The sequence below is a fragment of the Panulirus ornatus genome, chromosome 29, assembly GCF_036320965.1.
Source record: "Panulirus ornatus isolate Po-2019 chromosome 29, ASM3632096v1, whole genome shotgun sequence".
Taxonomy (NCBI): Eukaryota; Metazoa; Arthropoda; class Malacostraca; order Decapoda; family Palinuridae; genus Panulirus; species Panulirus ornatus.
Window position 1 is genome coordinate 12,024,400 of NC_092252.1, and position 26,052 is coordinate 12,050,451.

At 46.6% G+C, this 26,052-nt stretch overlaps 1 protein-coding gene across 3 annotated transcripts in view; it reads right to left on the minus strand.

Moving 5' to 3' along the window:
• The window catches only part of LOC139758115 (uncharacterized), a 357,618-nt gene that overhangs the window by 38,193 nt on the left and 293,373 nt on the right, over window positions 1-26,052 (minus strand). For all 3 annotated transcript variants that reach the window (XM_071679216.1, XM_071679217.1, XM_071679215.1), the window contains one exon: window positions 12,639-12,739. In XM_071679216.1, the coding sequence (XP_071535317.1) occupies window positions 12,639-12,739 (101 nt within the window). The remainder of the gene's footprint in view (window positions 1-12,638; window positions 12,740-26,052) is intronic.

Here is a 26,052-nt window from a genome sequence, read left to right on the forward strand (position 1 = left end):
GCGTCTCATGATTACTTGTGAGCTTGTTGGCAACTCACGGGTTGGGTTGGGCCGCTGTGATCCGTGTTCCTACCCCCCTACACCACTGATCTAAGCAACTCCTCCCCTCTTACGGCTTTCTACGGAACTACGACTTACCACTTTATAAGAGGCTGACTTATTCTGCTCTTCATATTGTTTTTTTCTAAGATGTTTTTCCCTCTTTTTACTTAATTATCACTATAAGCCTTTTTTTATGGTTCACTTAAGGCCTGGCCTCGATCAAGACGTAGCATCGGCTTCGCGCTAGCATTTCTCGCAGGGATGTGTTGCATCAATTTCCTGATTCAGACCGACTTTTATTTTCGCGTGCTCCGCCACACACGCGAGTAGAACCAACCCGGTGCTGGTCACTCCGTCTTCGTCAACACTACGCACGCAAGCAAGGCCTTATACATAAGGCATTCTCCAGACTGGCGTGTCCACACTGGAGCGAACGGCACGGAGTCGACTGCGAAACTGTATTTGCCGTGCAAAGTAACCCCACGTGGTACGAATGTAAACAAAACAATTGAGATGTGTTTGTGATCGTTAAAGTTTATATGATAAATCTGGGCGTCAATATTTTTGTAAACATGCATCAGAACTTCATTATGAATATACCAATAACTATTCTGAACTAATATATATATTTAATCTAAGGGAAAATGTATATTCTCGAATATAGATCTTTACTTGACTTAGAATACCCATGCAAACTTTTGGGATCAAGACGAATATGTTTCGTATTGCTCGATGGGCTGTGAATCTGACGGGAAATTTATGAAAAGAAAACATTAGCGAGTAAAAAAATGATAAATGACAAAAAAAAAAAAGGTGCTAGAGCAACGCCACCACCGCCACCACACATTGAGGGTCACTCATATCTTGATTCACGAGGGCTGAGCCTTGTTCCATCAGTCACAGTTAAAAGAAATAAGCTAAAAAAGAGCTGGAAAATGTGCTTTTTTTTTACCCGAGGTACGCTCACGGGCGCAAAAGCTGAAAGGGAGGCTGAAACGCAAAAAAAGAAAAAAAAAAAGAGGCTGAAAGACACCTGCTTATATTCTGGACTTAAAAATTGTAAAGAAGATACAGTCAAAACTAATCATGCGAGATACCCATCTTCCATCGGGAGCTTCACCTACCCTTACACCATCATACATGTGGCGACCCTGAGTGTACGATCAAATTCTAATCTTCCCGCAGCTACGAAATAACAGCTGCTCTGCACCGAAGACTGCAGCAATCCCTGGTTCACTACCACCTTCTTCACTTAAGAAAGACGTCTTAATCTCTTGCAGCTACGTGGTCCACCCGCCATATACATCCCGGCAATGATGTTGCTCATCTTAAGGACTGATAACCCCAGCATCTGGGTAACACTTGAGTTACCTTTGCATCTAGGACTTCGAGCGACCCAAGATCTAAGACGTATGACCGGTTACCCGGTATCTCAGCTACCACCAGAAGCTAAGCTGCATCTAAGGAAAATTCAGAAATCAAAGTTCTCCAGAATCTGGGATTCACAGCGGCTGAACAGCACCGATAATCACACAACTACAGCACCAATTGAGTATCATTCGCGCGCGCGCGCCAACACACACACACACACACACACACACACACACACACACACACACAGAACAAAAAAGGAAAGTACCAGAATCAAGTGAGCTGAGTTACAGTGTGAGGTTGGAAACCATAAACCTGTTCCATACTGATTAACTGAAGAACAATAGATGTCTTGATCACAACCTTCATTCCTATAACCCAGTATAACGAAGACGAAGTTGAAGAGTTCTTCGGAAGAGGCAAAGAAAGATCGAACATAGGCCATAACAGGATATCAAGTTGGAAACTCGTCAGAAAAGTCGAACAGAACTTTGAAACTACCAAAGTACTGGATGAATGAAATAGCCTCTGGTCGATGAAACTCTGAATGCTGACAGCACATATTACTGGGAAATAGCTGTAATGATATTGGAGAAAGTGCGAGAAATGGCGCCTCACAAGACCAGTACGTCTTTCCCGTACTATACAAATAAATAATACGTCATACCTCATGATAAAATACGTAATAATAATAATAATAATAATAATAATAATAATAATAATAATAATAATAATAATAACATGATCTTGTGTAGTGTCCGATTGCTTGCATTTCAAATTACACTTTCCACACAAAAACGTAAAGCTCATTAGGAAGCACATGCAAACACTCCCTCTTAATTAGGTGGAAATTAAGAAAACTGGGATTAATGTGGACATCAAAGTATACAGTGGTCATAACTGAGGCAACCTAGTACATTCATCTCCACTCCTTACGTCGGCAACCCTTAATTATATGAGCACATAATGGCTACGAGGAAGCAAACTATCATGACATTTTCATTCCAATTTTGAAAAAAATCATATATACATACATATATATATATATATATATATATATATATATATATATATATATATATATATATATATACATAAAGATGAACGTGTTAGAAATGAAAAGTTTGAGAACAATATGTGGTGTGAGGTGGTTCGATCGTGTAAGTAGTAAAAGTATAAGAGAATAGAGGTGCGGTCATAAAAGCAGTGTTGTTGAGTTAAGGAGGGTGTGCTGAAATGGTATTGGGCATATTGGAGAATCGAGGAGAATCGTGGAGAAGAAAAAATATCAAGATAAGAATACGTATGAAGAGTGGAAAGAAAGAAATCATGAGAGAATATCGAGATGAAGATGAAGCGTGATCCAGAAATACAGTGACGTAGATGTAGCAGAAAATACAGTATATATCGAGAAAAAGTGAGGGTAGTTCTGAGGCAAATTTCGGTCAATGTTTTACGGAGCTCTTAAAATCGCTATAAAAATGGCCGTTAAATAAGTTCTGCGATTGGCTTGGAGAGATATCTTCCTCGCTTCAAGGCTTCATCCTGCATACGTTTTCTAGTTGCTTCTGTATCCAGCACACACTACGCTCCCTCACCACAACACACAGCTGGCGTAGTTAACACACAGGCAAATGTATGAGCGTACCCACCACTACACCACACATCTTATGCACCAGTTCAACGCAGTGACAGTAACAGAGGTGGTACATATGAAACTATTTTTAGAATGCCATCTGTCGAACTGGCTATACCATCCATTTACACAACACTATACCAAAGGCTTCTTACCATGCCACCTCGCCTTACGTAAAACACACGCAAGGCTCCAGAGACTGAACCTTACCTCCTAAGCTCAGTCTGAGACAGAGGCTATTCTGGTCTTATTTTGATCGGTCAGGTTGTTCCAAACGTGACCCACGAACCCTGGTACTTACTTAAGCCTGAGTGATCAGGTACAATTCATAGTGACTGATACAGAGAGTTTAACATCTCTTCCCCACTGCTTCGTCTAGAACGCTTCTGCTGCCAGAGAGTACCGAAGGAAACACTTTTCGGCCCCCCGGTATTACGCTACTTCACACGACTCCAGTTTTTTTCTGATGTACTGTGACTTACTAGTGGTGAAGACCATCGATACGAAGTCCAGCCACTCAAAGACCCTCAAGCCATTAAACGTAAGTCCTCCCTGTGACTCAAAATGTGTGTCACACTGTCGATAATCAAGGAGTTTAAAGGCAACATACGGGATGATGCCTAAGGTAGGTTTCACTACCATGTGCAGCTCATACACCCCATACTTTTCGCTGGCCTTCATAGCCTTCACCACCACTACCGTCTCATCTATTACCCTAAGATTACTCAATGCCATCATGACACCAGCGTCTTATCTATTATCATAAGCTCGCTCAATGCCATCCCATGAGCGCCCTTCTAAACCACGTATACTAAGTAGGAGTCCATTCATAGGCTTTGCTTCGACTACCGAATGTTAATTCTGAGGCGCCTTTCAATTACATAATCATCGGCAACCCACTACACAGACGTCCAACCTACACTTCAGAACTTTCATTCCTAAATTATATCGTTGACTTCACATGAATAACATAAAAAAAAAAGGTTAAACCTCAGCTTAAAAAAATCTTCAACACACGAGAAGAGACGCTCTGCATAGAGCATAAATCATGCAACACTAAGACATTCAAAACCTTCTCTTCCATTTGAGATCCTGCGACTCAGTTAAGTCCCGTCCACACCTGGAGCTCTCTACCTCACGGACGAACGTTTAAAAAAAAAGCCCTGGCTGCATTTCAAACAGCAAGACGTGCCTGCCTCTCAGAATCTATAACGCGGACACTAGAGTTCCGGGGCCGCCCTGCCCTAAAGATCTGCAAGACATTCCCGAACGCAACAACGGAGTGTATTTAAGTTGCACTCGTGTGAAGCCCCGGCCGGCACTCTTCTCCGTAAGAACCTCTTTGTATTCAGCGCCGGTGCGCACCCACAAGTCCAGCGCCCACCTGCAGGCGCACTTATTCACACCAATATTTGTATTCGCATTTTCCACCGCTCCGCAATTTCTGTTTTCTTCGTATTCAAGAGCCCTACACCCACCGCTCCCCAGCACCACCAGCGGCGATCATGGTGTTTCTTTTCTTTCCCCCCCTCCATCATAAACCCACATCATGATCAAATTCATCCACCTAAGGTAACCAAACCTTGAGATTATGAATACCTTTATCAGTTGTAGTGTTCTTAGGAACTTTTAAAGGACGGAAACTACGATGTTAATATTTTCTTTATAACTTTATCAATGCAGCGGTGGAGCACCGCAATATCAGTGAGTTAACATGCCAGTCGTTATCTGTGGGTGAATGAGAGCGCTCAGAAAATGCACATCTGCAATACTAAGTGACCAAGATTATCACATCACAATCATTTCCATTAACCAATCCCCCATGAGCACGACGGTACGATCTCTGAAGACGACAGTGCAACCCTTGTCCACGGTATCCTGGCGTTTGACCTAACTCCCTAACCTTTATAAGGGTCAGGTCAAAGGTCATTTCATCACACCAAATAGTCGAGCCGCAGTGTTCAAGATTTTTAGATATAATGTCAAAGCTGCTGCGCTGTGTTTTTACGTAATTTACCAAAACAACCTATTATAATCAAGATTCTGAATCATGTTAAATAGGGGAAATCTTCTTATCCCGATCAAACATACTGTTGGCAGCTGCGTCCTGAGCTCCTCTAGAATCACAGGTGATAATACGAAAATCATAATAGTTTCCCTGAAGAACTCTGTGTAGTTTGTGTGTTGCAGTAATACCGGCTTCTACGATCTACTACAGCAGAATTCTTCCTTACCAAGGGAAAAGGTATGTCGAGAATCTGGTCAAGGCTGGCCAGATAAACCTCCAGTTTTCTCAAGGTTCCCAAAACTCCTAAGATAAACCAGTAATTGTTATCTTAAAGTAAGACCGACTTGTGGCTGCCTCATCTTCATCTCGTACAGGTCATACCTCACGAGAAGAGAGGCCAAAATCAACTATGTAAGTGGGTGATGGACACCACTAGAGTGCAATTATCCTCATCTGTCGGCAAAGCAACTTTGAGCTCAGAATCTTTGACCTACAGGGACGTCTTCCTTCCCTTATGGGAATCATCACAAGTTAATCTTGATGAAAAAAAAAAAAATCGATGGGAAATCTACAGTACCAAAAGAGGCAATGAACATTATTAGACACACAAACAGACGGACAACAAACAGAGGGAGAACGTACACATATCAAAAAAACTGCATCAATTATCGTGGTCGGGCAAGCGTCAAACATCATATCCATACAAATAAACACATAGGTTTACAGTACACTATGACTGAACGAAAGTATGTTAACGTTATGCGACTACAGCATTGTAACTATTACTGACTACTTTCCTAAATGCAAACACACACAGCTTATAAACCAAACTGTAAAACCCCTTCCAAGAACACTTCGGGAACACAATAGTTCACCAAGGGTTTAACCCTTCTCAGCAAGACGTAACCCTTGAATAGAATAATCAAATCCCTTGTAATCAACAATATAAATCTCTGTGTACGATAACCTTTCGATCAAGATGGCTCCCTGGAAACAAAAGACCTCTACTTAATACGATTACCCAAACCCGTAATTATAATTACTATGAGAACCCCTAATGATTAATAATCTCTCGAGAGTGATGATTTAATCCCTTCACTTTGATGACCCAGTCCCTTGAACATGATAACCTAAAAGCCCTAAAAAATAACCTAATCTCTTTCACACGATAACCTTACTCCATCAGCATAATACCGTATGAAGTTACGACCCTTCAATACAGCGATTCAGGCAACATAACATAAGGGCTTAGCCGAACCCCATTTACAGTACAGCTTTCCCACTTGTCGTCCGGCGGTGGAGACCTGTCATCACCCAGCCCAACACCGCTGCTCCGCGACCATGAATACTGCAAATTAAGAGAGCGAGGACAGATCCGTCAGCCGTCAACGACCTGGCTAAATGAGATGCGCTGACAATGCCATAGAGACTCGACGTGCGTGAGTGCGACTCCCAGGTCGGAGAGAGAGTAGATTCCCAGCTTCGTCAGGTACATGGACGAGAATACCGATGAGATCCTCCAGGTCACCCGTACCGCGGGGGGTCACACGAGCACCGCGGTACCACAGACTCCCTATTCTGCGATGACCAAAGTCGTGTATGTTTTTAACGTGTGGTATCCGGACTATAGTGATGATACACCGAACAGAGGGAAAGCTCTGGGCGTATATACAGGCTCCTGATCATACGCCATTCAGGCGTAGTATATGCGTTCAGAAAGTCCAGTATTCAGCCATTGTTCGGGGGCGGGTGAGGAGGGGGTAGGAGGGGGAGGAAGGGGGGGTGGATGAAAGCCAAATGAACTACAATCATTAAAATGCCAGTAACGAGTGCCCCTCGCCCCCCAACCAACTAATTCAAACTTTAATTATAGACGTAATGCTGTTTCGAGTTCTGGGAAAGATTCCGGCTCCACATTGTTGTGCAGTGAATGGTATCTAAACTACTGCGCCAGACAAATGAATATGCCTTGTTGAGCAAAAGACTGATAAGCGAGATGCACACCGCCCACCGCAGGATATCTTGACTCGCAAGCCACCGTGAGGGAAACTTCCTCAGGTGTAACGGACGGGAGGAGACACAGGAGCTACATGTTGCACACTGCAAAACGACAGATATTCTATGCAATTACCCCCCCCAAGCGGCACACTTCCTGCTCAAGAAGATGGACTCTGAATTGCCATTACCGTCAGGTCTGTAGCACAGGAGCATCAGTCCACTCACACACACACACACACACACACACACACACACACACACACACACACACATATATATACATATATATTGGAAAGGATCACAATTTTGCTCGTGATCAAGATATTCCTATGAGTCCACGGGGAAAATGAAACACGATAAGTTCCCAAGTGCATTTTCGTGTAATAATCATATCATCAGGGGAGACACAAGAGAGAAATATAAGTCAGTTGATTTACATCGAAGAGACGAAGCTAGGACGCCATTTGGTAAACATGTGACATATATATATATACATATATATATATATATATATATATATATATATATATATATATATATATATATATATATATACTACACATCATGCTGAGTGCATGACAGCTAAGCGACGTTCTCTCCGTATCACGAGGTTTTTAACCTCTTGGCCTCCCATGAAGTCGTGCGACGATCCCAGAGCACGACCGGGCCAAGCCTGTGATGGCGTGTCCTAGTCGTTCCGTCGTGCTCACAGGTTGCTCCGTCGTGCTTAAGGGTCGTCGCGCTGCCCTCAAAGAGGTTGATTACGGTCAAAATGAAAAGGAAAACGAATGCAGGGTCTAATAAACACTGCTTATCCTTTATCATCACTACAGGGAAGAAAATCATACGATTCCAGATCAAGGAATAAGATACCAAGGAAGAGGACGCGTTCAACCACCAACCCAATGCGAGACACTGTCATAGAAGCAAGAGCAATGAGGGGGAAAAATAAACTCCATGCAGACGAGAGACAAGAGCCATGGGTAAGAAAATTGTTTCTCCTACACACACGAGCCGCGGAGGAAATTAGGATGTCATAAACGCATCACAGAAGATTAAAAAGAAAAGACATTATTCGAAACAAATAAACAGACCTCTGGAACTTTCACAGAACGCCGCACACACACACACACACACACACACACACGCGCACACACACAACATGAAACGCTAAATCCCTTTGTGAAAAATAAAAGTTCAGAACATATAGTTAGTTACGCAATCCCAAAACTCCTTTAATGGGGGCCCCTTGCAGCTTTAAGGCTGCACTCCTCGCGGAAGCAGAGTAAGGTCGGCTTCTCTTGGGCGGGAAGGTCCTCGACGGGGGGGGGGCTGCACTCCTTTTCGTTCGCCATCAATGACACATCGTCATCAAGGAAGAATTTCCGCAAGTGTTAACTTTCCTGGCGGAGCCCGCGAATATCCTACTGAACACACACACACACACACACACACACACACACACACACACACACACACACACACACACACACACACACCATTAATAGACATATACACAACCATAAATACATATACATACCGACATTACCACACTTCCTGACCTGTGGCCCCGCCCGGTAGACAAAGCCAGCTTTCTGAGTGCTGTGGGAGAAGGGGATCTGGAACAGGTATGTCTATATTGCTGTGTGTGTGTGTGTGTGTGTGTGTGTGTGTGTGTGTGTGTGTGTTCTCTGTATTGCAATACATCTCACTCTCGAAACACCAGACAAAAACCTATACGGAACATTATGCAAGCCAACCTCCGACACAAAGGATGAGACTAAAAACTTACGCAGATCATTTACCAGCATACTGTGCATGGTCTAAAATATCATGAGCGACCCAGCAACACCAAGGGTACGATCCAAGACCATGCGAAGGACCCAGCAACACCAAGGGTACGATCCAAGACCATGCGAAGGACTCAGCAACACCAAGGGTACGATCCAAGACCATGCGAAGGACCCAGCAACACCAAGGGTATGATCCAAGACCATGCGAAGGACCCAGCAACACCAAGGGTACGATCCAAAGCCAAGCAGACTGGGAAAGACAGTTCTCTCTCTCTCTCTCTCTCTCTCTCTCTCTCTCTCTCTCTCTCTCTCTCTCTCTCTCTCTCTCTCTCTCTCTCCCTTCCCCGTCCCAAGCGACCCACCTCTCCATCAGAAGACAATTAACGGAGTCAGAAACCGAAGTGTGCAGTCACTGCACCTTCTGCAGATCCAGCAAAACGCTTCTGACTCAGCCATCGAGATCAATCTCTTAATCGCTCGGCTGGAACTTGAAGGTCTGCCTTCCACCAGCCGCAGGGTCGGAGGAGACACGTAGCCTCTGCCACCGCCAATGCCATCAACCTTCGCGTCGGTGTCAGGCACCAGTTAATTAGTTGATACTAAAGGTGAGCCCGCCGGCATGGACCAACACACCAATCCCTGACAACACACGCCGGCGTTTGCGTTCCATCAGTCTCACAAACACATGCCTGGAAATCTTACCTGTTTCTGCATGCATTTGTCATTTTCCGTTTATGTGGAATCCTGTGAGCGCCATGACCGCTTCACTGACAGATGCATTAATAGCGACCAGACCAGCGCAGTTTCCGGAGAGGCTTATCCCGATGGTAATTAATAAACAAAATAACAAAAAAATTAAGAAAATATGCATTCCAGTAGTGTCAGCTTTGCTCTCCAGTAGGCTAGTAAAGGTATTGGTTTGAGATGAATTTTCCCGCACATAACGAAACTGTTGGTCAGTGATGGCTTCAAGGCGACTCTGGCAATGGACACGGCAATGGTGGCTTCGACAGCGCCCGTACTGGTGCGGGATCCTATCATCAAAGAGGAACGCTGTAATGTAAAAGAGTGGACTCCCCTGCAATGGAGAGAGGCCAGACAGAGGAGAGGCCAATGTCAACCGTTGAACAGGGGCCCTGGTCATGACATAAGCCGGGCCCTGGCATTGAAGATGTCTGCGGTAACAGAGCAGTGCCCTCTGGTGAAGTGAGAACCACGCTAGTGGAGAAGGTCAGCCACCTACCGCTATTAGTAAAGATACCCCCATGCACTGGAGAAGGGGAAGAGGGCGGTGGCGGCAACGGACCCAGTGATGAAGAAGGCGCTGGTGGTGAGCAGAGGGTAGCGGGTCAGCAGAAGGGGCCCTGGTAGCGAAGGGTCTCAGTAACGAAGAGAGTCTATATCAGCGCAAGACAAACCCGTAAAGAAGGTAGTCCACGGGTAACGTGAATGTCCTAGTAACGAACAGAATCCATATAAATGCCAGAGACGCCAGTAACGAAACGAGTCCCGTAACGAAGGTGGGTTAGGCGGTTGGGAAGGGGTGGCGCAGTGGTAGCAAGGAGGGCACTGCTGATGGCTGTGGCAGGAGTGCTTGACCAGTGAGTGATCCGGGCATGAGCCGTGGCTCAAGCCCTCCTCCAGCAGGCTCTAGGGGGATCACAGGCCACCCTGACGGAGGATCAGGCGAGATCTCACTAACTGCACACCGCCCATGCACACCCACTCCCCACACACGTCTTCGTGACCGTGCAACATTTACCTCCCTCTCTCCCTCACACACACACACACACACACACACACACACACACACACACACACACACACACACACACACAATACTTCTGTGGTGAAATATTTTCTGAACGAACATAAAAATAATCTAACATGGACCTTTACTCACATTTCATTTTGTTTTCAAGATATCAGAAGCTAAAAATAACCATAAAATGCTGTCAATAGTAACAGCTTCGGTAATATGTGACGTGAGAGACAGTCTACTAATATTCAAAAGAACGAATGTTTCGACGGACGAGGATTTCGGAAACAGACCGACTTTCCACAGCAATTTGCCAGACTAAACCATACTTGAATGCACAATGACGAACGAGGAATTCTCCACCCGTATGATGTGCGACAGTACTTTTACCTCCATCATTCTTTGACTATCTTAAAATATCACGGATAAAAGTAATGTGATATTATCTTGCCTCTTTGTCGCGAACAAAAATCGGGCGCGAAGACAACATCGGATGGTAACCTGTAAATTTCAACAGGTACCACATGTGTAATGAAGGACTCAGGACGTACCAGCCATCTGGCTGCGCTGTGAGGCTTGGTGACGCACCCAGTGAAGAAGAAGAAAAGCTTGGTCTAACGTGTCCTGGAAAACTGTTAGTGTAAATCACTTGCAACTTTCCCACCTGCAGACACACAGTCACTCCAGAGTTCTTAAGCCAACAACCAATCAAACTTACCAATGTAGAGTTAACAGCCCCCGCAAAATGATCAAGTCACAGCATAGGTGACATTACCTACCAGTACTTCTGTGGCTAGAAAATAAAACTTTGAGAACACAGGAGGTGAATCAGACAGAATACAGGACTACAGGTGTCTCCTACAGTCAACATGGAGGGAGGTGCAAACAGAGTGCTACAATAACAGATGGGTACGTTTAGGCAGCTACGCGGTACACGCTCTCCATAGGAGCTGCGTTTGCGTGCGCCTTAACAACCCCCAGCGGTTGTGTAATAGGTAGTCCTCCCCCTCGTGTTTATGCAAATGACGGCTAATCTCGCGCACCTTGCCAGCCCTCCCGACATCTGTAGGAGCCCACAACGACAAGCAGCTACAGGTTCACCACAGACGTGTGCCCTCCAAACGACAAAGAGGTGGGATTGGGAGGGATAGGGAAGCATCACACGGGAGGAGAGGTGGACGGGAACAAAAGTGGATGGAGGAAAAGAGAGGCTACGGGGATAGAATGAACGGCATAGGAAGAAGCTCAAGACGTAGAAGAAGGTAATATAACTAAGGCAAAAACAAGGGAGAAATGAGAGTGGGTAGAGAAAACAATGGAAGAAGAAGAAGTAGAAGAAGAAAATGGAAGATGGAAACAGAACAGCAATGATTGATGGAGAAGGAGATGCAAATAGGACGAGGAAGGACGAGTACAAGAATGAAGGAGAGGGAACAGAGAAAATGAAGAAGTGGAAAACCTAAGGGAAAGTAGAGGCAGACGAGAGATGATGACGGGAGAGGGAGCAGAAATATGAGATGAAAGAGACGGAAGAAGAAAGAGAGAGAGAGAGAGAGAGAGAGAGAGAGAGAGAGAGAGAGAGAGAGAGAGAGAGAGAGAGAGAGAGAGAGAGAGAGTCACTAACAATGCGAGTTAGTGACTCAAAAATACTCCAAGAACTGCGAGTTTGACAGCGAGGGGAATGAGAACAGGAAAAAAAAAAGAAACGGGAAATCAGACTACCAAGGAAACAGGGTGAATCTAAGCGTGAGAATGAAACAAAAGAGGAAGCCACTACGGGATAGATTAACATATGAACGGATGAAAAACACAAAGGAGGTGTAACAAAAAAAAAAATGCATAGGAAAGCACAAAAGGTAAAAGCAAAGGAGTGAATGAGTAAAGAAAACAGCACTAGGGAAAGCGGAAAAAGTAGAGAGAAAAAGGGAGAGTGAAAAGGAAAGGAGCAAGAGGGAGTGGGTGAGCGAGGAGGAGGAGGAGGAGGAGGAGGAGGAGGAGCACAAGAGGATGGTGTCGGAGCCTGGTACTCACCCAGCGTCCTCGCTCGGCCTTCATGGAGCCAAAGAGACTCTTGAGTTCCTTGACGGTGATGGAGTAGCTGGTCAGGACGCCCAGCACCTCGATCAGCAGGTCTGCAACACAAGACAACCAACGTGAGTCACGGTGCGACACAATGATTAAAACCAGAGTTAAATCACACTACAGATAATAGATTATAATACATTATACCCTTGCAACTAGGATTAAGCTTTATCTATCTATCTATCTATCTGTCTATCTATCTATCTATCTATCTATCTATCTATCTATCTATATATATATATATATATATATATATATATATATATATATATATATATATATATATATACACACACAGACGCATGTACATAAACACAAACACTATCGATTGTAATCCCTTGGCTTATTTCCTTCCAAAAAGACAGCAGTTCCCTGCGACACGTGTTGTAAAAGACTGTTTAGCCTCTTATTCACCCCGCTCCATCCCGAACCCTTCCACATCCACTTCGTCAACACCTCTTCCAAATTCACGGAGTAGAACACAGAGGCGGGGAAAGAAGAACACGAATGCCAGCATGGTGACTGCAAACAGACGACAACGAGAGAGAGAGAGAGAGAGAGAGAGAGAGAGAGAGAGAGAGAGAGAGAGAGAGAGAGAGAGAGAGAGAGAGAGAATGAATGAGGGAATAAAGCGGACCCCGAAAAGGAAAAACAGAAATATCTGGTCACAGAGCGAGGGGCCTGTGTGGTGATCACGGTGGCGGCGGTGGCTCCTCGCTGGTATAAACGGAATGCGTAAACCAGCTGGGAGGAGAGCCTTCTAGATCTCCTTTATCGTTTTCCACACTCCCTGAGGCTCTACCCAACGACTATACAGCACCGACGTATTTCTCTCGGGGGGGGGTTTCTAAGCTGTCAAATCTGGAATCGTTAGAGCGTTTAGATTTCTCAACCCCTCAACATCTGGTGTGACTCGGCTAAGTATTTCGTGAGGGACAGCGCTACACACACTGCCAAACGTTCTGCTGCAAAACGTACGTTTGTCAAGCACTGTGCCGCACACTGCCAAACGTTCCGCTGCAAAACGCACGTTTGTCAAGCACTGCGCTACACACACTGCTAAACGTTCTGCTGCACAACGTACGTTTGTCAAGCAATGCGCTACACTCTCTGCCAAACGTTCTGCTGCACAACGTACGTTTGTCAAGCACTGCGCTACACTCTCTGCCAAACGTTCTGCTGCACAACGTACGTTTGTCAAGCGCAGTGCCGCACACTGCTAAACGTTCAGAGTGTTTGTGTGATCTGATAACGGACCCACCTACGACGTTAGTCTACGCCTCTCTGTCCCAGCTGAGTCTTACATAACAGAGTATACCAGAAGGTATGATTAAATTATGTCACATACGTAAAGTATACGAGCGAATATTCTCGTTGAAGTTAAGCAAATATATAAAAAAATGAAATAAGTTGAACTTTCATCCTTCCATACGTAAGCAAGAGCTCTAAAGTCGCGCTTATTGTCAGAGAGAGAGAGAGAGAGAGAGAGAGAGAGAGAGAGAGAGAGAGAGAGAGAGAGAGAGAGAGAGAGAGAGAGAGAGAGAGAAGGGGGGGTTCGGATTTTACACTTGAACGTCTTAAACCCTGACGCGTCACACGTCATCCGTCACCTTCCCTCCACGAGCAATCTTCATCACACACACACACACACACACACACACACACACACACACCAAAATATCGATCGAATTCCTCCTCTCTCCTAACGACAGTCGGCGAAAATTTCGTTCCTAACGAGTTCTTGTATCAAAGACTGGTGGCTGCCGAGTCATTAACTCCTCTCCTCAACAAAACTACTGGGCGTGGCCAGATGGAACCCCGCCCCCTTCCTGCATGAATGGGGTCTGATTGGACCCCGACAATTTTCATCCCAGAATAACATAAATTACAGTTGATGAGTGAGGGTGGAAGGGGGAATGGGGGGCGCCTCTGTACCTACAAACAGCGTTGATTACTCTCTGGGAACTCCTGCCCAACTCCAGTAAACTCAAGGATACACCCTATAATTGCAGGTCACCATAACTCTATGGCTAACTTAACTCTTTCGGTGTACCCCGCGGGAGGAGACTCCCGGGCACCCCCTAACTCTGTGGAATAACTCTCAGGCACTGCTCTAACTTTCCCCGACCAACTCAGTGGGCTAACTCAAAGGCATAATCTCTTCTATGGGCAGGTCTGAGGAGCGAATACCACCACGGTCAGCTGCTGCCTGAACACACGAGAAAAGGTAGACTGTAACTATGTGTACCAACGTAGTACCTGGAATAAGTCTGCGTCCCCTGGAAAAGTTGTGTCCTGTCAATTTCGTCATATCAATGAATGTGTTGTACTTTCACTGATCACTTTATGCTCTGGATGTAAACTGACAATCAGAGCCAGCAGGCTACACTTGGACGGGTGTTAATTTAAAGCCTGTCCCTCAACAAAGATCTCTGCCATCAGAGTCTGGTATGGTAAAACCCCTCCACCAGCAACGCTAAACTCACTCCCTACATCAACTTCAAGCACCTGGAAATCATTTCATAGAAAAATAAAGGGGAGGAAAAAAATTGTCTCTCAGCAACCAGAGTGTATTCTTGCCACCATTGGACAAGCTTTCCTTTGAGGAAGGTGAGCTGTCTGTGACCTCCATACCGTTTCATTTCAACTTCAATCTTCCAGTAAAATTGACTAGCTTACCCTATGCCCCCTCCCCTTTGCCAGTGTCACTTTACACTCCGTCTCACACATCTCCGTTCCCCGTCACTCTCATTCGATCTCTCCTCCTCCTCCACCTCCACGCAGTCACTGGCTCTCCCAGAGTGATACAGCCTCTGTCTCTGCATCACCCTCTCCAAGCTCCTCTTTCCTAACGTTTCATATACACACTCTTCACTCCCCCCTAGCGCCTTAACACTCACTCCCCCAGGACGACACAACAAGTACCAGGTTCTGTGCCAACAAAATAATTCCCCTCCGTCGTATCTATCCTTTCATTGCTCAAAGTCCATCACCAGCGTCATGGACTACTGCCTCCCCCTGTGTAACGTACCGTCCCGTTGGCACACAGTGTTCCAGGATCACATCACGCCCCCTTCCAGTGGCACACACCCCCTTCGACGCGTCGCACACACTCCCGCCGCCGCTTAAAAGGGCCCTCAATTCCCTTCATATCGGCTTCATATCAGACATGCACATTTCTCGAGGAGAAAAAAAAAAATAATAATAACCTCTTTTTCACCACCTCAGAGACAAGCAACTGATTACGAAAATGGGAAGAAAAAAAAAGGGAGGGGGGACTTACGACTCCTCTCAAGGAAGCCCATATTACAGTCAAAAAACGGCGTGAAAGAGTTTCAGTCATATCATCCACCAGAGATACACACGCCTCGGCAACAGTCAGAAACAAATTAACCTGACCTTTAAGGGGTCAGGTTCAAGGCCAGACCCTCAAACTACCATGAAAATACATTCACCATGACAGTGCGACCGAGTCACCGTGATCATACAGCCACCAAGAGGATACGAGAACCATTGAAAATACAGACAGGTTCGTTCCGTTGTGTCTGGAGGGTTAATTACCGATAAAAAGTTGGTGGCAACATTCACCTCCTCCTGCCCGTGTTGAACGCACTCCCTGGGGGACCAGGTGGTTTCACGGATACTCTGCACATAAATGTAAACGAACATAACAAGAAAAGGCGTTTCACGGAACACCTGCTTCACCCGCAACGCAGCGCACAGTAACTGGAAGAGGGATAAGGACTGGTGGAAATGCCATTTGGAAAAACTACGGCATCGCCATTACATTTCATGGCCGAAGGTTGAAATTTTCTTCAAAGCTAGGAGTCAGGTTAGGCTCTCCAGGTTAAACCTTTCAGTACGGAGCACATAGCTGGAAGAGACATCAAAACCAGAGTTACGGGCCTAAGGCCATTCAACTCTTTAGATGATGGGAGACACCAGTAGAAAATTTCACGAGTACCTAACTTGAACTTTTTTTCACGTTATGACCGAAGCTATGTTGCAAGTCAGAGAGCGACTCCTGACTCCTGACGAAGGAAGGACGTGTGCCACGCAAATGACAAAGAAACTCCCCAAGTGATTAATAAACACACAGACAAGGTTACCTTAACCTGAGCATCTAGGAACCCTCTATCGGAGGCTTGCGTTAAGATCTCGACTCAAGACATCCAGTGGATTCCAAGACATAATCCAGTATAAGGGTAAGACCGCTGCGAATTTTCCAGACCCATCGACGATTGTTGGGATGCTACTGAGAAGCGAGAGAGATCTTTTTAAGTTTCCGTCCTACTGCTGCCTAGAGCAGTACTGGATATTTATGAGAAAATTTTCCCTTTCAAACGGCGCGAACTTACGACACGATAAAATCTGATCTATCCACATCCTAACAGCTTTCCCCCTCTATAGAACGGGACGATTCATGCAGAACGAAAAAAAAAAAAGAATAAAATATAAATAAATAAATCTAACAATTCCTTCGCTGTGACACCCACGCATGCGCACTGCCTCGTTCCCTCCTTCTCATCTCTCAGCGGCATTGTGTCCCACTGTCCGTGTGTTTTCAATAACAGCCATTCAGTATTTACATCCATTTGCCCAGCCACGGTAAATACACAGAAAAAGTCATTCCCAACACACGTGCCGGCGGCGGGGGCACCACCGCGCGGTGGCAGCCCCAGGCAGGCCTCCCTCCCCCACTAATGGGTTCTCTGGCCTCATCCACACGTTGGTCTACTGTCTAACGCACTCACTCTACACTGGCCTTAAAGCATTACTGCTTCTCCGTGTTTCGCATCACTGGTGTCCTTTCCAATTGTTCCAATCTTCTTTTTTTTCATAATTCTCAAATTTCCACTGTTCCTACATGATATACAAAATACCCCATTCTCTTTGACCGTTTCTATGCGCCCGTTGCGTTGTGTATGCCAATGGCGTCTGCTTCACTCGGCATACAGCCAACCCAACACCCGTGCGTACTTCGCGAACGTTGACGGACGTTGCCGATGTGTCTCCCAACCAACGAGCGTGTCAGGATGATCGGCCGTGATAAAATAACATCTGAGGAAAAGATCAAGCCCAAGCCACGACATCTGTACAGGAAGACCAAGCCAAGCAAACAGACTAATGGATGAGAAAGAGAAGACACACATGCCTGAAGGAGTGTGATGGCGGTGCTCCTGCTGCTGCTGCTATGATGTGTGATAAGCATTTACGGCCCAGCATGGTGGAGGAGCGTGCAGACGGATTATGGAAAACGAGAAGGAAGCAGAACATAACCAATGACTTCCATCTTAAGGACTCTGACCCACGCATTCTCCCATCACCAGTCTAGTGGACGGTGGTGGTGGCGCTCCCATCTGCCCCTCCTACTCACGCACTCTCCCATCACCAGTCTAGTGGATGGTGGTGGCGCTCCCATCTGCCCCTCCTACTCACGCATTCTCCCATCACCAGTCCAGTGGATGGTGGTGGCGCTCCCATCTGTCCCTCCTACTCACGCATCCTCACATCACCTGTCTGGTGGATGGTGGTGGCGCTCCCATCTGCCCCTCCTACTCACGCATCCTACCATCACCAGTAACTAGTGGTGGTCCCTCAAATGAGGTCTTACCATTTTCCCACAAGTTAGGAGGTAAACGACATCAAGTTTAGAGCACTTAAGTTACAAAGACAGTACTTATATCGGGTTATAGAAAGACTCAGTCGCCAGGAACTTTGTTTCGAAGTTGATAAAGGGCCATAGGATAACAGATCAATAGGGGTGAAAAAAAAAAAAAAAGGAAGCTCGTCACCTTCAAGGAAAAAATTGTTGAATTAATCTTCGTAGACAACACACTGGTCCTCATCCCAGAGGTATTACCAAAAAGGACTTTTTACTCTGGCCATTTTAAAGGCAGCGTCGTCCTGGTGACTTGCCGACTGTTTCAGAATGCTCAATACAGAACAGTACTGTCCCTGGCCATTGTCAAGGCTGCCTTGAATAAAGATTTCCGGAGCTCCTTCGCTCGGAAGTCATTACAGACAATACACATCTGCCTCACTCCGCCATCGTGCATTGTCTGTGCCTACTTGTCTGTGACTGCCTGTCTTTTTCTCCTCATTTGTTTTATGTTTGTCAGTTGATATGCGTCTCTTTGTTCCCACTGTCTGTATGCATTTTGTGAAGCCTCCAACAACCTCTCACCCTCTCTCTCTCTCTCTCTCTCTCTCTCTCTCTCTCTCTCTCTCTCTCTCTCTCTCTCTCTCTCTCCTTCATCCTTTTTATAATTTCCTTCGTAAGTCAAACTAACGTTGACAGCTACAGATTTCTCCTCAAATTAATGGCTGCCGTAACTTTCCCCGTGTCAAATCTCTCGTGCCCAATTTAATTCCATTCTCGTAATGCCCAAAGAAATTAGGAAGCTGTCACGGAATCTATGGGACCATCACTCCAGGTGATGTTCCTCCTTCCATTCTAGATTTCCCCTAAAATCCCATCTGCCTCCCCCCCACCATTCTCCCCTCAGCCTCCCGTGTTCCTAAAAGCTCCCCTCGTTCCCCCTACATTCCCCCTCTAAAACCTCTCGCTCATATCTCTGCCTCCCTCGGGATCCCAAGTTCCCTCAATTCCCCTTTGCTTCTCACATTCTTCATTGCTTTTCTCTCTCCTCCCCTGTACACCTTTCCTACCCGCTTCTCCCCGCGTCTATAATGAAAAAAAAAAAAAGGAAAGAAAAAAGAAAGGAGGCGGCGTGCGAGAGGCTGCCAGGGCTATGTGAACGAGTCGGGAGGCCTGACGCGGCTGTCGATATCTCAGTCTCCTATGTAACTCTCGTGTCGGAAGGGCGTCGGGAGGGATGGGGAACAAACCTCCGGGATACCAACCCTCCTCTCCCCAACTCTCTTCCTCCCTCGGCTTGTTTCTCCCTCTACCCCTCCCTGGCCTCTCCCTTAGCCACACTACACACGCCACTGCTTCAGACTCTATTCCATGCGCCGCCAACCCAATTAGTTACCTATCCTTAACAACACAGATCGAGAGATCACACCGCTCCTGCAACTGGGGTGTCTCCCTCCGTCCTTCCTTCCTTCCTTCCTTCGTCCGACTGAGAGATCATACACCTTCCTCAGCAGAGGAGTCTCACTCCTCGGACCGAGTGAGAGATCACACCACTCCCCCCTAGCTGTCTGACATCCCCCCTCCGACTGAGAGACCACACACCAATCCCCCCCAGCAGTCTGACATCCCACCTCCGACTGAGAGATCACACCACTCCCCCCTAGCTGTCTGACATCCCCCCTCCGACTGAGAGACCACACACCACTCCCCCAGTTAAGATGTCTGACATCCCCCCTTCTCCAACAGGGAGACCACACCACTCCCCCAGTTAAGATGTCTGACATCCCCCCCCTCCTCCAACAAGGAGACCACACCACTCCCCCACAACTAGGATGTCTGACACCCACTTCCCACTGACATATCACACCACTCCTCCAGATGATACTGTTCCTCCTCCCACTAACTCGCAAGGTGTCGCAAGGTTGCCTCTTCGTAACGTGAACCACGGCCGAAGTTTGGGGATATATCCCAGCTAAAGAGACGGCGCCTCCTTTCTCCTGTTACACTTCTCCCTGATGTAGTGAAATACACCCACAGTTCAGAGAAGCGCTGATGACATGAACTTTCTTTCATTTCACCTCTTCAACGCCGTGGACTAAACAAATAACCCATAAAATACTCAAGCGAAAGACTTTACGTTTTCTTCCTTCAATTTCACTTTCCCGTCTCGTAAATTACAAAAAAAACAAAAAACAAAGGACAAACACTTGAACTGGAGCAGACTTTTATATTTCTTTCCTCCGTCGCGCGCCCTACGCCATAAGTTCACTGACGAGACCAAAAACCTTAGGCGCAGTGTTTCCTGCCGCTTATCTCACCATGGAAAAAAAGCTGGACCTCAGTGGTTTTTCTTCCACGCACATTACATCAGTACACTGATTCAAATCCGGGGGAGGGCACAGTCTCTGCTTGGTATCCTGGGCAGCCCACGTCCCTGGCAGGACACGGGCTGCCCAGGCGTGTTCCTCCCTTCCCCTCCTCCCTTGGCCCTTATCCCTGTCAAGTACTGCCCTCCCCACACCAAAGGAGGACTCGGATAAAGACTTAGTGGAAAAAATACTCAAGTGAGAAGGAAGGTACAGCCACAATAATGCGACGCAAACCGCCTCTTTTTTTTTTCCCCAGGGCTGGAGTGGTCCGCCCGCACGACTGGTTACCCTGTAGACTGACGATGGCGGCGTCGTCTGCCTGCCATGAGCTTGAACTCTACTGGAGACATGGAAACTCGACCTCGCACTTCCGAGGGAGTTCTGCTGAACTGAGGGCAACGTCTGGTCTTAAGATTTTGAGCCCTGGGGTTAAGATGCTCCCACTTACCGAGGATGTTCCATGCTTAAAGCATTGGCTAAAACTGCGTGTCTTTTTCTCCTGGAAGACTGGAATATAATGACAAGATGAGCGAGACTTTTTTTTACGTTAAGCGACGCTCAGAAGGCTAAGTAAAAGTCAGCTACAAATCTGCCACAGCCATCGCTGCCTCTGGTTACTACTTCCTTCTGTCTGTGTGTCCTACTTGTAGAAGATCACAGAATGTGAATAACAAACTTGATAACCTGATGTTACGTGGGTGAGCACTTGCGAGACGAACGTGGTTTCTGCCACCACCGGCTTCTCGAAGGAAGTATTAAACAGTTCTCTTTTAATACGCTTCAAGGTTCACATATGAAACATTCTCTGGTTTTATGAAGGCTCGGGAGTACGAAAGTTTGCAAAGCCTGAAGCTTCATAACTTGATCTAACCTAACTCAGCCTCAATAAACCAACTCACCAGCATAATAGCCCACCAGAAAATGATGCTGGCGAAATCCCTACAATTTTCGACACAAATTATTTCAAGAGTTTAAAGGTTGCTCTGTTCTGTTTGCTTGCTGGAGAAAACCTAAACAATTAACAGCGACGAGTGAGAGTTACGAGATAATAAAGTGGAGTACCTATCAAAACGAGCAAGATTCAGCAATATTCACCACACCTAAAGCCTTCAGTCTAATTCACGTCCACCTGATTCTAACGTTGCAATTCCAGAAACACCCGCCTAGCTTCTCTTCCTGAACAATACATAAAGCTAAAAATAATTATGAGATACAGATGAGCCTGTTAATCTGAGCGAAACAATCGCCGGGAGGGTTGTAAATTTTCATTCAGTATAAAACACGGAGGATAATCTATTCTAATCATTGTTAAGTTGGCTGAGAAGTTAGTGGGAGTTTACCGGAGTTGGGGCGACCCGAGGCAGGCGGGCAGGCAGGCAGACACTCGATATTAAGGGAATGCGAGTCTTCCACTCCGATGAACTCCCATTTCCCGGGAGTTGACGCCGTGTATGTTCTCCAAGGTGAGGGATGGGTGGGAGGAGAGGCGAAGAGGGGAGAGAGAGAGAGAGAGAGGAAGGAACCTGGAAGAGGGAGGTACGAAGAGAGAGAGAGAGTTCCTGATTCTTAACGTCTTCCATGGACGAAATCATATTGCGGCTCTTGGAGAACCACACCAACCCTAACACACCTCAGACTTCCGAGCTCTTCCACTGACCCTAACGACCCCCAGCGACCCTGAAGCACCCCCACGACTCCATGGCCCTAACATCCCCAGGACCTGATGGTTCTGCTATATAAAACCCCAGCGACCCTAAGTCCCACATGACCCTAGTAACGCTCACGAGACTGACGGCCTCTCGAACGCTCATTCCCATCCCTGACAATCTCACCCAGGGCCCTCCAAGCCCTGACACCCAAGCCCACGGCCCTTCTAATAAGCCCTGATACTCACACCTAAGGCCCTAAAAGCGCTGACACTCACGTCCACGGCCTTGTAAACCCTGACTCCTCCACCCAAGGTTCTCCCAGTCCTGGCAACTCCTCCTCCCCTAACCCATATACCCTCCTCGACCCTGACGCTCCTACAACACGAGACAGCCCTCATCAGCACGCACTCACATGACCTTTGACATTCCACCTGACTCTCACATCAGCCCCCACCCCAACCCCACCCCACCACTCCCTTTAAGTACACCTCGACCAAGAGAGGCAATAAACAACATCAAACACTCGTGAGGTTCAATTATATATTCTGTTAAATTACGCTATGTAATTATGTTGCATCTCATGCACTAATAACATTCAATTGGGCTGGCCTTTCGATGACGACTTTAATTAGCTTGTAGTTCACTGTGATTAACTTTAATTATGTAAGGGCTGGGTTATGATGTCTCACTCCGGCTTGTCCCTGACGACGAGCCGAGGCCCGAGCTCGGCCACTCATGACTTCTAAGTTCTTCCAAACCACCTGAGCGGTTCGTGCTCGCACCTTACACTCACACGGAGATGTTGTGACCGTACTGGACTTGAATATTTTCTAAAGGTACATCATGGCATCTTCTCCGTGATTGTAATTCCGTTTCAAAATTCCTTCTCATCAAACTCTTTATGGGATTAGGTCAAACGCTAACGCCCTCTCACCGAAGGCAACCAAAACTCATTTATCCTAACTCGCGGCAGCCATATCCCGTCATCACCATGTTTCGCAGCACCCTCAACCCCATAAACTACTCCAATTATATCTAGAATATGTGTTATCGTAGACATCTTTCAATTCACTCTGTCGGAGTATGGGGTCGTTTTCCAATCTTTTATGAAATAAAAAAGAACTGTCAGATTTTTGTTGCAACATAAAAGAAGAAAATAATTCTATTACGATATTTTATGAAGGAAAACTTTTGCGACAGCCCCAGCAGATGTCTACGTTGGGTATGTCCTACTCAAGGGTCGTACCGTTGTGCTCATGAGACTAAAAATGACAAAAAGAAAAATGATCATGATCACTTTGTATAGAAGTCGACAAAGAACCAGATGAAAACGACACACCCTTGAGAGTCATGCGATTCAAACATGGCTTAAACTCATCTCTACCAAGGACGGAACATTGCCTGGGACTTACAGAAGCAAAACAAAATTGGTTACAATCCATAACATGGCATGAGGCAATCAAATCACGATTCAAACATGCCGGTACACCGATACAACAGGACACACGAGAAGCGTAAGCAGTTACGATTAAGTAAGCTAGGTCGAGCTTGCGACAGAGTGGCATCGATATATTAGCAGTTTTCGAACACATGCTGGTGCTGTGAGGCATTAAACCCGGCTATATCGAACTGGGAATGATGACACGGGTCAGCAAGTCCGGCCGCTCTCAACTTGAACGAGTCAATAACCCAAGAGCACACCGTCTACTGTCCATACACTCAGTCAGCGAGCAAGCTGAAGTTCCTGATGCTGCCGCAGATCCACACCAGTCCTCGGGCGTGGGTGTTGTGAACCTTCAATACCATACGACCTGGGGGGGGCTACGATATTTTCAGTTTTACGATACCTTACCACACGGGTCGTTCTGCAGGACGCTGCTTCTCTGAGCCTACGCTGAACTGATGGCCGTGAACATTACGTCGTTCCCTACACGCGCCTTCCGTCACAGACGAGGCCACATAACCGCTAGCGTGTCCCTGGAAGCTTACGCTAAAACTGTACGCATAACAAATAGAGCTTACTTAAAAGGCGCTTATCTAAGCGACGAAAAAAACCCTGCGAGTATGTACAAGGCGCTTAGCACCGAGAAGCAGCTGGGCGTATTTACAAGAGTTTTATTCACAACGCTATTCATCTGCAAGGTTAATTAATTTAATGATAAATCCGCGTGTACATACAAGAAGCTTATTTACCGTTTTCTTTGATCTCCCACCTGGTGCCGCTCTCTGATTATCTCCCCCCCAACCTACTGCTGTCCTACAGCTGACGTCTCCCCACCCAGCGCTGTCTCCACACCGCGTGCTGCTGCCTGATTCATCTCCCCACCCAGTGCTGCTATCTGTTTCTCTCCCAACTGGTGCTGCTTTCTATAAGCCTACCTCTCCACCCCACCACCCCCTCCCTATAATGCCCAAGCCCTCTGGACGCCTCTCCCCCCCCTAAGCAGGTGCTGTTGCCCTCTGGTTGTCTCCCCACTGGATGCTCCCCCCGGATCGTTTACCCAACGAGCGCTACCCTCTGGTTCTCTCCCCAGCTAGCGCTCGCCTCTGGTCGCCTTCCCACTCTGTGTAATGATGTCGGGCAGCGAGGCGCGAGGCAAGATTAATGTGAAGGTCAGAGCTGTGCAGCAACATACAGGCGATACATATCCCCTCCTCATCTCACACTGAATAACAAGAGAGCCAGGCACATCGTGAAATCCTGTGCGTTCCTGTAGCAAATATAACGTAATTCAAAGGAAATTAATTTCAATTTTCTAAACGGGAGGAAAAGATCTCACGGGTGTGTCCGCCATCTACTGCAAAAGCAGCAAATGACAGACAAAACAAACTCAAATTTCCTATTCTATGCTGAAGAGAAAACGAAACAAAATACATTTTCATCGTCATTATCACAAAAAAAATAAACTAATCGAGAGTATACACCACTGGAATTCTGAACCTTTTCATCCCCAGTTGAAGAGGACGTAACATCTGGTCGCGAGCTTACAGCTTCTACACACCTCGCAAGGCCCAGCACGAAACCCCAGCAGGATCAAGGAACTTGACAGTCCGAGCAACACTGTGTTGTAGAACCAGCATGTCGTGGACGACCGGACAACCAGGACTCTTCTCTAACCCCACAACTCGGTCTGGGACCAAGCTTTTCTACACCGGCTGTTCCACTGACCGGTCGGTCAGGCTGTTGGGTGGGGAGGCCACGGCCCGGCAGGCACGACGTGTGCACCACAACCAAAACACCATCTTTTTTTTTTCTTAACATTCTTCTGAAGTTCTCCGCTGGATGGTCCATGCGTCACGACCTTCACGTGAGAGCGATGATGTCGATGCGTCACAACGCCCCATACTAGGGCGTGATGTATGCGTCACAACCATCGGATAACGCTCCTTTTATTACACACACACACACACACACACACACACACAGCATACGCATAAGCTCTCTCTCTCTCTCTCTCTCTCTCTCTCTCTCTCTCTCTCTCTCTCTCTCTCTCTCTCTCTCTCTCTCTCTCTCTCTCTCTCCCCCACAGACATCGGAAGCATCTGGACCAAATATATGCCAAGATGTGCAGGCTCAGCACCCTGAACGGAAGGGGGGGAAGGCCCTGGTTCAGCAGTTTGGACAACATAAAGCACACGATCAACTGTAAGAAACTATAATATCACCGATATTGGATTTCTGTTGAGGGGGGTTTCTAACCAGTTCATAGCCCAAGACTTATCTTTCTGTATACCTCCCCACC